At 36.4% G+C, this 16310-nt stretch overlaps 3 protein-coding genes across 4 annotated transcripts; 1 reads left to right on the top strand and 2 right to left on the bottom strand.

Annotated features, from left to right (window-relative positions):
• The first annotated feature begins 570 nt into the window (after window positions 1–570).
• Window positions 571–4219, top strand: LOC133857310 (protein NUCLEAR FUSION DEFECTIVE 4-like). 2 transcript variants are annotated; one of them, XM_062292526.1, is made up of 4 exons: window positions 571–1031; window positions 2004–2109; window positions 2269–2914; window positions 3493–4219. In XM_062292526.1, exons 1-4 carry the CDS (start codon window positions 573–575, stop codon window positions 3974–3976), a joined length of 1695 nt encoding a protein of 564 aa, XP_062148510.1. In that variant the 5' UTR covers window positions 571–572; the 3' UTR covers window positions 3977–4219. The 2 variants fall into 2 exon arrangements, with proteins under 2 accessions (XP_062148510.1, XP_062148509.1); XM_062292525.1 differs by having other exon boundaries at window positions 2004–2914.
• A 1682-nt stretch (window positions 4220–5901) lies between these two features.
• LOC133856702 (uncharacterized) lies at window positions 5902–7268 on the bottom strand. Its single transcript, XM_062291759.1, has 2 exons — window positions 6396–7268; window positions 5902–6324 (listed from the first exon to the last, which is right to left on the bottom strand). The coding sequence occupies exons 1-2, from the start codon at window positions 7266–7268 to the stop codon at window positions 5902–5904; spliced, it is 1296 nt and encodes a 431-aa protein (XP_062147743.1).
• Window positions 7269–9131: 1863 nt separating this feature from the next.
• On the bottom strand, window positions 9132–10390 carry LOC133857547 (uncharacterized). The gene has a single exon (XM_062292811.1). It carries the CDS (start codon window positions 10275–10277, stop codon window positions 9465–9467), a length of 813 nt encoding a protein of 270 aa, XP_062148795.1. The 5' UTR covers window positions 10278–10390; the 3' UTR covers window positions 9132–9464.
• Between the last annotated feature and the right edge of the window lie 5920 nt (window positions 10391–16310).

The raw sequence follows: 16310 nt of genomic DNA, 5'->3' as shown, positions 1-16310 counted from the left end.
TGGAGCATTTTGGAGAGTTTACATCAAAAAAATGTTCAGGTGACACAAATTCCGTCAAAATTGACGGAAAATACTAATAGAGGGTGTTAATAGTTACATTTATGTAATTAGTGAAGGTCTAGCGTTACTTTTTAAACTTTAGAGATTCAAGTGCCAAATTGATCCTATTTTGAGGGGCTAAGTATACTTTTACCAAATCAAAAAGGAAAACACATATGAATGGAAATTAAGAATCCCATCTATTTTTCGAACTTAAACTCTGACATGAAAGGAACGAAACAAGGAAGGTCTCGTGGGTCAGTTCAATGGTCCACTCCAGCTAATTGTACCAAGTTGCACTTGAAAATTTCAAGCCCACCAAAAAATAATTAAAAATTAAAAATTTTTAATTTTATAACAAAGACTTTTATAAGCAATTATCTCTCCCAAATATATTTAAACATCTGGTCTTATCTGTATTTTCTTACGTTATTACCAGTAAAAAGTGCTGATGTGTCGATTCGACGTCTCCAATCCAAGAGGAAAAAACATTAGAAAGGAAACTCAACCGCATAAAATACTCCAAGTATCAAATGCCTAGTCATTGCGATGAGGTACATGTACAACAAACCGTCGGACAAATGTTTTCTGGCTCACCTTCCTCTCACTTTCTCTGTCTGCCTTCCCAAATTTGCTGCAACTGTGAAGTCAAAAGAAGATATCCTCGGTTTCTCTTGCTGAAAGGAGGGACAAGACCGCCATGGGTGGGGCTGGGAGCTGCAGTCTGGGTTGAGATAGCATCGGGCAATGCGTACACCTTCCCACTCTACTCCCATGCCCTGAAATCGGTTCTGGGTTTTAACCAGCACCAGCTCACCATGATTGGCGTCGCCAACGACATCGGCGAGAACGTTGGCCTCCTTCCAGGCTTAGCCTGTGACAAGTTCCCTCCTTGGGTTGTTCTCTCTATTGGTGCGCTCGCTTGCTTCTTGGGTTATGGTGTTCTTTGGCTTGCTGTCAGCCGTACTGTTCAGTCCCTTCCTTACTGGCTGGTAAGTTAAATCTTTGAGTTTGATGATTTTACCCGTGACATTTTTCATACCCATTTATTAATTTTGGCTGCTTGGTGATTTTAATTAATGGATGTTTGTTAATTGTGGGTTCTCTTACGTTTTTTCGATGATTAATTAGATTTGTTTAATACATAGTTGCCATTGTATTTAGATTTTAGAGTTTGCAGTTATCTCAGCATATCTGTTGATGGGATTCATTGTTTTTCCTTTTTGGTAATAGATTTTATTGATTTCAATTTCTTTGCATTTCAAGGGGATATGCTGGTTACTGTGTGAGTTGGAGCTATTCGTTTTGTTGATTAAAAATCTTACGGTTCAACACACGAACATAATTTTCATTCTAACCGTGTAATATTTGGTAAATTTCCTAATGGAATGATGGACACAAATTGCTAAAGTTTCCTTGGTAATGGTGAATGAATCCTCCACAACATATGAAGTAGGACTCCTTTGAACTTGCAGAATCTGAGGTTTTGTTCTCTTTTCATCCCTAGTTCTGAAACTTTTTCTTATGATCTCATGATTCTTTGATTTCATGTCAATGGGATTCAAACTGTTCAGCTCACTATGTCTCTCTATGTATGTGTGTGAGCGTGGGCAAACTTACAGAGAAACCGATTTTCTGCTCAAAGTTCATCATCTATCAGTCACCCTTCATATGGGTGACTTCTCTTACCTTTTGTAACTACAATGAGCTTCCATATCATGATAATTTTAAATAACCAGTCATTACTCTAATTGATGTTCATCTGGCATGGGGAACTATTATTCCTTAAAAGAAATTCAAGTTTCTCATTAAGTTGTGATCATTTAGGCAGCTTATTTTGGCACATCAATTTCTGGAGATGTATGTTGGGAAAAGTGGTTGCTGGTGCATATATTCGGTTCAAATCCAGATGCTTTCAACCAAAAAGATCTAACTGTAACCTTTCCCCCTTTATGATTTCGCAGTTATGTCTTGCTCTTTGTGTTGCTGCCAATAGTAATGCTTGGTTTTCCACAGCTGTTCTTGTAACCAACATGAGAAACTTCCCTCTTAGTCGAGGCACTGTTGCAGGTATTCTCAAAGGTTATGTGGGGCTTAGTGCTGCAGTATTTACAGAAATTTACAGTGTACTGCTTCATAGTTCCTCTTCTAACCTTTTGTTGTTCCTCGCACTTGGAGTTCCTATTCTATGTTTCATTATGATGTATTTTGTTAGGCCCTGTACTCCAGCTTCTGGTGAAGACTCCGTGGAATGTTGCCATTTTTTTTTCATCCAAGCTGCAAGTATTGTGCTTGGCTTGTATCTTCTTACAACCACAATAATGAGTGATGTGCTTTCTTTAAGTGCTTCAATTTCCTATACTTTCATCTTTATAATGATTCTCCTTCTCATGGCTCCGCTTGCAATCCCTATAAAAATGACATTTTACCCCATGAGAACAAGCAAATCAGCGACACTAGACCAACCAATTGGGTCTTCAGACCGTCTGGTTCAAGGAGAAGGCTGTGTGGACAAAACTGAACCACTGCTGAAACCATCTTCATCAACAACAAATTTTGGCAGTTTTTGTGAAAGTGATGACATGTCTGAGGTGGCTATGCTTCTTGCTGAGGGTGAGGGGGCAGTGAAGAAGAAGAGGAGGCCCAAAAGAGGGGAAGATTTTAAATTTAGCGAAGCTGTTATCAAGGCAGACTTCTGGCTTCTGTTCTTGGTTTACTTTGTTGGGGTTGGTTCTGGGGTGACTGTCCTTAACAATCTAGCGCAGATAGGGATTGCACAAGGTGTGCATGATACAAAGAACTTGCTGTCTCTCTTTAGTTTTTGCAATTTTGTGGGTCGTCTTGGTGGCGGAGTTGTTTCTGAACATTTTGTCAGGTTAGTACCATCTATCCTTATAGCTAGTCACATAGGTGATTGAACTGAAGCAATTAAGTTTTCCTGCACATCACTATACTTGGTTTTGATTGAAGTAAATTATTAAGCTGAGGAGCTTTATATTCAATCAACAAATTTGGTCTGTTAATAAATGTCAGGGATGGGAGCCAATTGGATGATTAGGAACATTAAACTTGTTGCAAACATTGAGGGCATGCATTGAATCTTCTTTAGAAAATATGGCTTTTAATGGATGTGAAACTGAGCGCCTTTTATCAGCTATATAATTTGAGCCTACAAATATAGATTGGTCACTAAATATCAGCAATAAACTTATCTTCAAACTCTTAATTGAACCTTGCTAAATCCTGGCAAGAACAAATAGTTTGTGCTTTCTATAGAATTTCAACAGTATGTGCAAGCAAATGGCATGGTAGACTAAGCTAATTTCTTCCAAGAATTTGCTCTTAGACATGAATAAGCAACATGTTGTGGTAAATGCTGCGGCCTACTCTATATATCCTGTTATTACCAATTGGGTGTCAATTTAATTTGGTGCAAGGTTCTATTCTTTGCAGGTCTAGGACAATTCCTCGGACGGTTTGGATGACATGCACCCAAATAATCATGATTTTTACATACCTTCTGCTTGCTTCTGCGATTGACGGCACCCTTTATGTTGCAATTGCATTTCTTGGGATTTGCTTTGGCGTTCAATTTTCTACCATGATCCCAACTGTCTCTGAGCTATTTGGCCTGAAGAATTTCGGTCTACTAAGCAATTTCATGTCATTAGGTAATCCTATTGGTGCATTCCTATTCTCAGGTCTCCTAGCCGGATATGTATATGATAATGAGGCGGCTAAACAGCATGGACTTAGGTTCGGTTCGAGTCTCTCCTGTGTGGGTCCAAATTGTTTTAGAATCACCTTCCTGGTTCTGGCTGTTGTCTGTGCAGTGGGAACGATCTTGAGCATTGTTCTGACCCGCAGGATAAAGCCTGTTTACCAAATGCTTTATTCAGGGGGTTCCTTCAGGCTGCCTCCAAGCACAAATCATTGAGATTGGTGGTGTGGGGCATATATCTTTTCCAAAGCCAGTTTACTGGGGGACATCTTCCCTACTACTTTATCTGTATTAAGTTTGCCAATATTGAATAATCAGTGCAGTGGATGTTTGGGCACCAGTCATCAATCCAATTTAAGAGGTTTTAATTTTGAAAATAAAACAGAATTGTAATATTCTATAGATGAAATAATAATTGTGGATGGTTGTAAGGAAATGTGTTGATATTTTTGGTAATAATTTTTTGTTGGTGATTTTTAGTTTATAAGCCTTGATTTTGTTATTAAGGAATTTATTCTCGGTTTTTAATTTTATTAAGCAGAATTCAAAAATGTTAGGGAATTTTATCTGGGTTAAGGGAGATTTTTGAAAGTTTATTTTAGGTTTTAAATAATTAAGAGATAAAATAGAAATAATAAGTCTAAATAGGAAAAAACAAATGAGAGCAAATTTCTTATGGACGGAAATTTCTTACAAACTGATTTGTAGGGACTGTCAAGTATTCTTAAACATGTGCGTCTCACATGGTTTTTTAAATTCACATAAAAGTTGAAACGTTTGTTAACTCTTCCTAAATTTAACGTCAATCCCCATTCTTCTCTCAAACCCGTGTCTCTATTCTCTTCTAAGTCTTCTTGTAACCCTATTCAAAAAAAAAAAAAAAAAGTCTTCTTGTAACCTAGTCTTTCTCTCTCTTCTAAGTCGCCCAAGCAGCACAGAGAGACAAATTTTCCCTATTGCCCTTGAAGTTTCCCCAACTTCCCAACAAATTTTCTAAACCAAATCTTTCCTCCGAGATAGGCTGATTACCAAACTTTGCGTCATTCCTTTACCTCCACAGATTATAAACAGCATCTCCCTAAGATAATTTGCAAATCATAGCCTTAAGGCTTTTCCCCCACCAATCCTTCACTCCCTTATACTGTTACACACAATATCATGTATTTTGATTTAGTAAGAGCTGCCAAGCAACATTTATAATAGCATGAAACCCATTATGGGTCTTTGAATTTTCTGACTTGGGTCTTTTTCTGTCATGTATTTTGCTTCAGTAAGAGGTGTCAAGCAGCATAATAGCATGAAACCCATTATGGGTAGTGAAAATCTCTCCATTTTAGTAGACCCATGTCAATTATTTGTTGGTAATTTAGTAAAAATCTCACTGCTTGCTTTGGTGTAATCTACGGAAACAGAGAGGGCTTTTAGCTAGGTAAAGTGTTAAACCTTGAATAATATATATATATATATATAAAGTGTGGGTAATTAGCTTTTTTTGTTGCCATGAATTACCACCTTTCATCAATATGGTTCCATAATTTGATACTCTCATCACCCGACTACCTCGAACTACTATTTACTTATACAAAACCTTCTTTTGGTAGTCAACTTCATTAAAAAACTTGAAATTGTGCAAATGCCCGTTTGCATTACATGATATAAATTGTCTTACTCCTTCATAATATGGGATGTGAAGTTATATACGTGGTAAAGAAAATCCAAAGGAAAATATATTTTGATTTTATTATATATGTATAAAACATCTCTATTCCATATGGTTTGCGAAACAGTTATGACGTTTTATAGACTCTTTTGTGAAAACCCTTCATGAGTAATAGTCGTTTAGTAAACACTAGTTAGAGAAATGTTCAAAGGAAAATTGAGCTCACATCACACATTAAAGATTATAATATTATACTTGCTGAACGGACTCACATGTGCACCTGTAAAATTGTGGTAATTTTACAAATGTCGTTGAGGAGAATGTCAATGATGACTTGTACGTGTGTTTGAACTTCTGTTGATAAAGTTGGCAAGAGGCCTCTATTTTGAATGACTGACTTATTTTAAGTCAATTTTTTTTTTTTTTTTGAACAATATAGAATCTCTTCATTGAAAAAACAAAATTGATCCCATATAAGGATCTAGGGAGAGGAAAACTCCCTAAGTACAATATGCAAAATAAAACTAGGAATTTCTTCAAGCCATACATTATCAATCACATGAGTAGAGGCCTCCTTAACTAAACAATGGGCAACATTATTGGCCTCTCTACCCACATGGACCACGGAAGCATGTCTAAGACCAAGAATCTCCTTCTTAATTCCATCAACAAAATGGCCTGCAGCATTTAGATTTAGAGAAGCGGAATTTACATCCTCAACTACTTGTTTTGCATCCCCCTTCAAGATTACCTCCATAAAACTTGCTGCTTTACAGAACAAAACAGCTTCTAAGGTTGCCAAAGATTCCGCCACTTTGGCTGCCGCCACAACATGTTTTGAAACAGCCCGTGCACCCAAGACATTGCCAGTGTTGTCTCTAGCCACAATACCAATGCCGATTAACTGTTTTTTTTATCATTTACTGATGCATCTCAATTTACCTTAATAATACCATCTGGAGGTGGCTTCCATACTGTCATTGCACTAGCAGAATGCCTCACCCCATCACTAGTGATCGGCTCATCTTCTCTTTTATTGTACCTACGATACTCATCAATAAGAGCCACGGCTTCAGAAAAAATCACCTGAGGAGGGGTAAAAATGGATTCAAAAATGAACTTATTCCTCCTCAGCCAAATTCTACGAGAAAGCACAGCCATTAGCTCCATATCTCTGATACTAAACCTGCCCATACAAAACTCCACCAGCTGCATGAAAGTCTCTCCCACAAAAACAGTTTTTTGGAAAATCAAAGTCCCCCCTCCCCACACATCTTGAGCTGCCGGGCAGTTCCAAAGGGCATGAATATCAGCATCTCTACAACAACACGGGCATGATTCATTTTCCACAATTTTCCTTCTGTGTAGATTTTGTTTTGTGGGCAGGAGGTCATTACACGCTCGCCACATAAATTTTTTGACATTATTCGGCACCCCCAACCTCCAAATGGTAGACCAGACCTTATGACCCCCAACTTCTTTAGAAGTGCTTCCATTATCCCGCACCTTCACTTCCATCCCCATATGATAGGCACTCCTCACAGAAAAAATGCCATTTGTGGTTCCTCTCCAAACAAGTCTATCCGGTGGTAGAGTAGGGCACAAGGGAAGAGTGACGATAACCTTGGCCTCTTCTGGGTTGAAAATCTCTGTGATGAGACCAGAATTCCACCCACACACCTCATGATCAATAAGCATTGAAACTATACAAGAGTCAGGAATAACCCTGTGATGGGATTGCACTGTATAAGAAGTAGGTGTTGGGAGCCACCTGTCTTGCCAAATTTTAATACTCCGTCCCTCACCTATTCGCCATATCAGTCCTTGTAGTAATCCCTTGGCTGACATCAAACTTTTCCACACATAGGAAGGTCTGTTACCCAACACAGAGCACAAAAAAGAAACATATGGAAAATATTTAGCCTTGGGTGTAGCTTTAAGTCAATTGTATTAGCTTTAAGCGTTAAATATTTGGGATAATTGTACCGTTGGTCCTTGTGGTATGCCATAATTATTTTTCACTCCCTATAGTTTATAAAGTTCATGAGAAGTCCTTGTGGTTAGCAATAATTACAAATCGATTCCTGGCGTCAAATTCCATTAGAATTTTTAACAGATTCTGTCAAATGCCATATCAGCGCCACGTGTCGCCAATAAGATGGCGACACGTGTCCATCTTAATAAATAAATATAAATTTATTAAAAAATAAATAAATATACTTATCTTTTTTTTAAAAAAAAAAACAAAAAAAAGGGGCAAGGTGTGGCTCGTGTCTATCTTATTGGCGACACGTGGCGCTGACATGGCATTTGACAGAATCTGTTAAAAATTCTAACGGAATTTGACGCCAGAGATCGATTTGTAATTATTGCTAACAACAAAGACCTCCCATGAACTTTTTAAACCGTAGGGAGTGAAAAATAATTATGGCATATCACAGGGACCAGCGATGCAATTATCCCTAAATATTTCAATATACCATTTATGGAAACTTTTGACATACGTAATGACGTTAGTGGTAAATTTGCAATAATTAACCTTATAAGGTTATTCTACGAAGTTATGATTTCAAAAAAAATGCTCTAATGCTTTATAAGTTAGAAATAAGTTTGCGGTGTCAAACGAAAAGAAAAATTCTACATATGTTTTCTGCTGCAAGTATATTGGTAATGGTAAGTAGTAGCACTACGTGAAAAATTCAGATATTTTCTACTATATAACTTGCATAAAAGTCGGGGCGTTTCACGGGGGACAAAATTAAAAGTTTTTGGCCTAAAGATGAATTTTAAAACATACTTAAACAGTTTTTGGTCTATGCTGGTCCGTCTCTTTCTTAAACAGTTGACACCTTTCTCTCAACGAGTAATTCTAATATGAGTAATGCTACACATCATCCTCTTGTCTACCTTTCATCCTCCCAAAATTGATGTGGCTCTTAAAATCACCATTGGATCAAAATTCAATAATGATCTATCATAAATTCAATGGTGATTTTAAGAGCCACATCAAATTTGGGAGGACAAAAAGAGGACAAGGGGATGATGTGTAGCATTACTTTTTTAATATTGCTTCATCAATATAGTAGCTACTCAAACGGTGGAGGCTAAAATGTCCATCAATTCCAATAAATAGGCTTTATTTTCATCTACTCTTAACAAATTCGTCAAAATAAACTAAGTTAAAGGAGATGCCAGCTTTAATAAACATTACTGATATGGAGCAGTCCATTTATTGTTCATAAATCTGTACATGAATAGCGTTTATATATTATAGGTAATTTCATTAATATTGAGTAATATTGTGACACATTTTCAACAACTTTGCTTTAAAGGAGCAAGCTAGAGCTGAAGATAATGATGATGATGATGATGGATCTTCAAAAATTAGCAATGGAGGTGAGGTTTTCCGTATTTGATAAGATCATTACAATTCACTGAGTCCCCTCTAGACCTTGATCATATAGCTGTAGATTATGATCCTTTATAATTTTAGTATAGAGAACAAGAACTTGATGAAAATATATTCAATTCTCAACTGTAATATGCTACATTTTTAATAGGTATCATTTTCAAAATGTCAAAAATTACCTAATTCTATAGTTGTTAGGGCTTATGTTGAATCAATTTGAGAGACAAAGAAATACATCTCTCGCAAAGAAAAGCCATTCCAAGATATCGATATCAGAAAACAGAATTTTCACATATTGAATCGTACATGTAACAAGTTTCTTCATTAAACGCACAAATAAGTTAGAAACCAATTCACAAACTTAATTATGAAGGAAAGATCCACAAACACAGAATCCAAGCACAAACCAGAAATTAATGCAGAGAAAACTGCTACAATTTGAAAATCCACGCAATAAACCACTATTGTCGATGGTGTTCTTGTGTCGTAAAAATGCCATTATTGGTGCACTATAGTCTATAGACATATATATATATATATATCACACACACATGCGAGCCTCAAAAGCAATACAAATTGTGTTCCTCTGATGAAAGAAAGAACAGTTAGGAATAATACCAAGAAAAGCACAAAATTCAAGTGGGTTTCATATCATGAAACAGTGTAGCCCACAGTGAATGATCATCGTAATGATCAACATCCTCCTTTTCCTGGTTATTATAATGACTGTAAACCACTGGTGCTGCAACTTTTCCATCCAAAGATCCGGCTGTCCCTGGACTCCTACTTGTCACCATCAACCTCTCCTGTAGCCTTGGGCTCTTAGTTGTTACCATCAATCTTTCTGGGGGCCATCCGTCTATGGGCCCAACTAATTTTGGGCTCTTGGCTGCATACAGAGGCCCAGAAAATCTTGGGCTTCTAGCTGTGTATATTGCCTTTTCATGCAGCTTCCCATCCAGAGGCCCAGACAGTTTCAAGCTTCTGGTATTGACCATAACCTTCTCTCTTACCCTTCCATCAAGAGGTCCTGAGAGAGTTATGCTCCTCTTCTTGGGCACTGGCACCCTCTCTTCATTACTCTCCTCGCTCCTGTACCTCCTCAACAATGCTCCTCTCAAATGCAACGGATGCGGCGGCGCCGCCTTAAATGCTATGTCGTCGCGGAAAACCCACTTGGCAATATACTTGTTGAAGCACTTCCTGGTTTTGTTGATTGCCACGATGAGGCCGGTGAGGTTTCCTGGGCCTCCCCTGTTCTCCTTCCTGGCAAGCTTGAGAATCTCTAGCCTGTGTTTGGCCACGGAGATGCCCATGCTCTGAAGAAACTCATGGTTGAAGTAGCTTACATCCTCCAATTGGAGCTCGTTGCGAGCCAGAGCGAGGCCATATTCGTAGACTAGTGAAGGCTCCAGGGCAGTCTTGGACAACCAGGAGAACCAGTCCATGGGTAATGGGTTGTGTTAAATAATGCTCAGTTGGTCACATGCGAGGTGGTATTTGGCATGCATATTTCTCTCTATATATATAAATAGATAAGGAGGTGAAGAGCTGAAGATCAAGTAAATGTGGTGGTTAAGTTGCTGTTTCTTCTGGACGCCCCATCTTCTCTTTCTTTTATGAAAATCGTATGGTAGTTGGGGCTTGAAAGCGACAAGTAAAATTGTGGAAGTAGAGCATATATATATATATATATATTTGTATAAGAAAAATCTAATCATCTATGTCTTGTTGGGCAATAAGCATATAATAGTCTTCAAAACTCAAAAGTAATTTTTGATATATATATATAGCAATCTTTATTTTTTACCACTATTTTATTTTATTTTTCTTTATGGTAATATAACATGCATCACAATAGAGATATTTTGTATAGTATGCAAATCTGATATGGACTCAATACAAAATTAGAGTGTTAAGGTTAAAGGATCTGACCTGTTTAATTAAATTGGTCAAATTAGGGTTGATCTATATAGTCTTACACCGATGCATTGAGACGACCCGAACCCGACACTTGAAATTTAAGACTGTCAAGTTTTTACACAAATCTAATACGAAATTAAGGGGTTTGGGTCGAGGGGTTTGGTTAGTTTAATTAAATGAGTCAGATTAAAATTGATATTTATAATTTTATACTTATATTTCGACACGATCTAAATTCGACACGCAAACACTCTGATTGCTATGCACCACTAACATCCCAATAGATACCGTGTGTGGTATAAATGCTTTGATTAAAGTGCCCAAGGAAGGATTCATTGAAGCAACAATGGCATTAAGAAAGGCATTAGGGAAATGTTCAAACTTCAAATGGGGTAGGATGGGCTAAATTGTGCTTCTTCTACGAGAACTGTAGTTGGTGTAGCTGTTCGGTTAGGCACTTCACTATCCAAAATCAATCCTAGTAGTTGCCCCAATTATATAACAAGGCCCAAATGCTTATGAAATTAAGGATAGGGTCATTCAATACAATGATAGTTAGGTGAACCTCATAAATACGATACACTAACAGTAGTAATAATAATAATAAATTTAATTGTAGATTTGGTAAAAAAAGAAAGAAATTTGGTCACAAGAAAAATGACAAAATCGAATGGTAAAAGATAGATGGCACCATCAATAAGATGTAGTATCAAACCTAATGCCTTGATTGACAAATAAATAAATCCAAAACCTACTTTACAGTGAGATAGTGGGCAGGTAAATCATTTAGCAAGGGCTTTAAAAGTCCAAGGGCCATACAAAAAAGTGGTTAAATTAAGCAGACTAAATTCAAGGAGGAGTACGCCGGGGAGGGGGCAAATCAACGACGGACTACCAAATTATGTCAATCTACAAAGGGAAGTCAAAATAGCACACCATAAGGGTCCCCTGTTGCCATTAAGCCCTACTTAATTAATGGTGTTTACCTGCTCCATATAATATTCACTGTGTTTCTCGAAGGGAGAAAAGGGAAATGATATAACAATCTCGATCTACTTCCGCATTTCTTCCCTTTTTAATTGGTGACCATTATTAATTAGTTGGCAGCCCAAAATGAATGCAAAACATTACTCCACGTGCAGCAAACGTTTGCAGATGTTACTCCATAGTGAATGCACAACGTTAGCTTGGCTGATTTCTTGTTATTAAAAAACTGGCACTCTAATTAAAAAAACATAAAGAGAGTCACGAGAAAAGGGGGAGAAAAGACATATCGATACACTGAATATGTGAAAATCTCTCTCCATCTCGATTTTGGTGCCTAAGACATTTAGACGGTATATATTATGGGAATGACTCTAATAGCATGCTCAATCTCCGGAAAAAAGAAATTGTCGGAGATTCAAGAGATAAAGCACGCACGTGAAACAATCTAGTAAGATCCAATTTCTGTGCATAAGAGGAACTAATAATTAATGTTTTATTCCGTTACGTATTATATTTCTAATATTAGTATCAAAGCCATAATTTTTTGATCCCATGCTTGTATATGTGGCTTTGTTTGTGCATATGTGGTGTTTGAGTGTGTGCGTAACCATGTTTTCTAGTGGTGGCTTGCGCACACCATCGTAGGGGTGAAAATAACCGTTCATAATAACCGTCCGCTAACCGCTAACCGTCCCTAACCGTTAACCGGATAACCGTTAAAACCGCCTAAAAACCGGTAACCTGTAACCGCCTTAAAAAGGCGGTTACCGGTTTTAAGAAAGCCGGTTACCAGTTATAACCGGTAACCGGCTTTCTTATTATATATATATATATTTAAAATTTTTATATATAAAACGGCGCCGTTTTGGTGTTTAACACCGAAACGGCGCCGTTTCAATTCAGTCTAATAGGCTGACTGGCTGAGTTTCACACTTTCACGCGTTAAGCATTAAGCCATTAAGCAAACCCTAAGTCCCGACTCCCTACTCTCACTGCGCCCGTGCGCCGCCTCCCTACCTTAGCCCTCAATCTCTCCGAATCTCCCTTCTCGCAACACTCTGCCACTCGCCGACCTCTCTCCGCCACTCGCCGGCCTCTCTCTCTCTCTCCGCACAGAAGCTCCAACGCCACCATCGACCTCTATCCGCTACGCTCCGTCCTCTCTACGACTTTGCTAGTAAGCTTTATTTCTTCTTCTATCATTAGACTTAATAGGCTGTGTTTTGGGTTTCTGTTATGATTATTTGTTTGATTTGTTTGATTTATTTTAGTTTCTGTTTTTTTTTTTTTTTTTGATTTGTGATCAGGAATTTGCTTAATTAGATGTGGGTTGTTTTTAGCCTTCACTTGCCATAGCTCTCAGATCTGTGATTTTGCTTAATTAGATGTGGAAATTTAAGAAGAAGTAAATATGGAGTTGGGTATGGTTCGGGAGACACCGAGAGATATGCAATTCTGGCTAGCCTTGAATTGAAATTTTGTTGAACTATTAATTTAATCACGATTAAATTAATCATTTTTTAAAAAAAAAAAAAATTAAACTTTGAAAATAAATGGTAATTTACATGAGTCTAAAGTTTAATTTACTTCTTATTTCAATTAAATATTTTATGTGTTGGACTTGCTTGTTTACCGAAGACAGTTTGAGGATAGATTTTTATTTTCATTTTTCATGTCAAATTACAGCTAGCTATTAAATCTATGATTAATTTTCACGTTGAAGATATACATTGTGAATGAATTGTAAAAGATATACTTCATGAAAAGAGCTTAATTTAGTTGTCTGAAGCACACCCAGCTACCGTTATCATCAGTACAATTAATTACCATATATAAAATCATGCCACGTTCACAATATTTTTTGATGGGTTCTTTTAAACCCAACTCACAAGACATGGCTTCTTTTATCTATGAGATGCTTGTTGCATGAAGAAATCATTTTGTAATTAGATAAATGAAGATTTATATTTTTTAGCTTTTTATTTGAGATGAAATTTACTTTTTTTTAGGTGTGATTGAGTGATTCATCTTTCCTTTGGTTATTAAATAAATTTTATTGTTTATCTAATAATAGTTGACAGACACTTCGAGTGATGCAACCACCCCTATTATGGTAGATGATGTTGTGCAAATATCTACCTAAATAAATAGGCAAATACTTGTACGTTTTACTCGCAAGTGCACAAGATCAAAACAATAGTATAGCAGGCAAATACGAGATCATTCCCATGAGGATTGGTATAAATTGTTTTTAAAGAGAAATTCCTAAAAGCGATATGTTGAATAAGACAGGATAAAAGATTGAATTAAAAATACTATGAAGAAAAGGTAGGGCTTCGATATCCACCGCTAATCATACTCAAATAAGATTCGCAATATGCACAATACTACAATCATAACATGATGCTTAATGCTTACCAGCCACAAGGGAATGATATCTTCTCCTAAAGCTATTGATTTCCCTAAACAACGAGTTAGACATGGTATCTACTCTAACTCTTTTCTTCCTTGAAGGATTTAGCATGGTATCTACTAAGTTGTTCTTCAAGAAAGCATAAATCTATGGAAATCGGTAAACACACTCAGATTGGAATATGGTATCTATTCCAGTTGTCTTTATGTTGATTAATCCAAGAACCTGTGTCGGGGTTCTTCCGTTACTCTATTATGCCCAGGACTCGGTCATCCAAATTGACATAAATAACAAATCCATACCACAAGAATATGCTAGCTAAACATAAACATGCGAGGAATTCAAGAAACTAGAATTAATCAAGTTAAGCATCAATATATAAATTGTAGCAAGGCAAATTGAAAAACTTAAAAAGACATGATTAGGGCTTCAATCGAGCCCTAACTAAAGTATTAGTTACACATAATTTGGATGGAAATCATCCTCATAAGAAATTAATAAAGGAAAAGAAAGAAAATAAACACTATAAAAAACCTCCTTCTTGATGTAGCCTTTGATTCTTCCTCCAAGTTTGTGTGTCTTTCTTCAAAGGCTAGAGGCCTATTTATAGGGATTAGAGAAGCTTTAGAAGCTCTAGAATTCCTATTACAATTCTAAGTAGGTTTTCTAGTCCAAAAAGAATAATTACAAGTCTTCTCCTTTTTCTAAAATTTCTATCCAAGTAGGAAAAGGATTCCAAAATTCGTACAGATTTGCGGTCTTTTATTGAGGGGTGATTTTGGCATGGAAAACGTCCGAATTAGGAAAAACCTATTTCTGACATATTTGTTTTATTTATTATTAGCTTTCCAACGCCATCAATTTAGTTGCAATCTAATACTTGAGCCGAAAGTTATGATTAAATTACTGAGACGTGCTCATTCTGGATTCTTTTCAAAGATAACGAATTTTTGCCAACTTCTCTTTCCTTAAATTCAAATTGATTTGGAGTTTGAATCTATCCAAAAGTGAGTTTGCTGACTTCATTATAATCTTGGAATTTGATCGGTTTTTCTTCTAAAACCTGTAAAATATAAGAAAACACAAAAACAACACAAAACATCAAATTATAACAAAACTAAGAGCATAACATATGTAAATTAAGGGGCTTGAATGTGTAACATTCAGCACTTATCACACCCCCAAACTTACATGTTGCTAGTCCCTTAACAATGCAGAATTGAAAAAAAATGAAAACTAAAACAATAACTACTCTACCTCCTCTCTCGCGGGAAACACGATTGCATTTAGCGTATGCAATAAGCCTTTTAAACCCCTAGGACTCCCTAGTGGACGAGTGAAGTCTCGTGAGGGTTTGCCATGAATGATACCCACAAACATTATGCCAAAATTCATGTTTATTCCAAAGAGTTAAGTGTCACCAAAATTATGATTCTCATTCATTAGCAAGCTTAGAAAGATAAACTCCTTCTTCAATATAAAATAGAATTCCAAAGTCTAACCACTTACAAATGACAAGCTCAGGCATCATAAGTTCAATTCAGTGTCAGGTGAACTAACACATAATCATGAGGCTTCAAATTAATTCCAATGTGCAATGATTCAATATCTCAAAATTCACTGGGATCCCCATCAAATTGAATAACCAAGGCATAATAGCAAGAGCTTTATTTATTTATTTATTTATTATTTTTATTATTATTATTATTATTATTATTATTATTATTATTATTATTATTATTATTTTAATTTTTTTCAGACTGTGCAATGCTTAGTTCTCTTAAACTTTCTAATTGACCCATGTAACGAGTGTTAGGCTAATGCTCCCAAACCAGATGGTTTTAAGGCATTAAGTGTTGAAACGCCCCTAAGAGCTTACTAACTCGAGTCAAAAAGGCTACAGAACTAAACTAGTCATGACTTTAACCAATCTGAATTTCTCACTTTTTGACGTGAACATTCACTGCTTAATGAGGCAAGAAGTCCAGTTACTCGGTGAAAGCTTCAAAAATGGTTATTATTATTATTATTATTATTATTATTATTATTATTATTATTATTATTATTATTATTATTATTATTATTATAAATATGCCAAGGTATCCATTTAACAAGTCACCCAGCTTCACTTAAGACATTGAAAAATACACAATCAGGT

Source organism: Alnus glutinosa, chromosome 14 (genome assembly GCF_958979055.1).
Source record: "Alnus glutinosa chromosome 14, dhAlnGlut1.1, whole genome shotgun sequence".
NCBI classification, from domain to species: domain Eukaryota; kingdom Viridiplantae; phylum Streptophyta; class Magnoliopsida; order Fagales; family Betulaceae; genus Alnus; species Alnus glutinosa.
Note: the sequence above shows the minus strand (reverse complement) of the source record. Positions and strands in the feature narration are given on the sequence as shown.

Excerpts from the sequence above, each read along its gene's own strand:
- LOC133857547 (XM_062292811.1), bottom strand. The coding sequence starts at position 10,277 with ATGGACTGGTTCTCCTGGTTGTCCAAGACTGCCCTGGAGCCTTCACTA.
- LOC133856702 (XM_062291759.1), bottom strand. The coding sequence starts at position 7,268 with ATGTCAGCCAAGGGATTACTACAAGGACTGATATGGCGAATAGGTGAG. Across the intron at positions 6,325-6,395 it reads ATTCTGCTAGTGCAATGACA|TTAATCGGCATTGGTATTGT; the intron begins GTATGGAAGCCA and ends TAAAAAAAACAG.
- LOC133857310 (XM_062292525.1), top strand. The coding sequence starts at position 573 with ATGCCTAGTCATTGCGATGAGGTACATGTACAACAAACCGTCGGACAA. Across the intron at positions 1,032-2,003 it reads AGTCCCTTCCTTACTGGCTG|TTATGTCTTGCTCTTTGTGT; the intron begins GTAAGTTAAATC and ends ATGATTTCGCAG. Across the intron at positions 2,915-3,492 it reads GTTTCTGAACATTTTGTCAG|GTCTAGGACAATTCCTCGGA; the intron begins GTTAGTACCATC and ends TATTCTTTGCAG.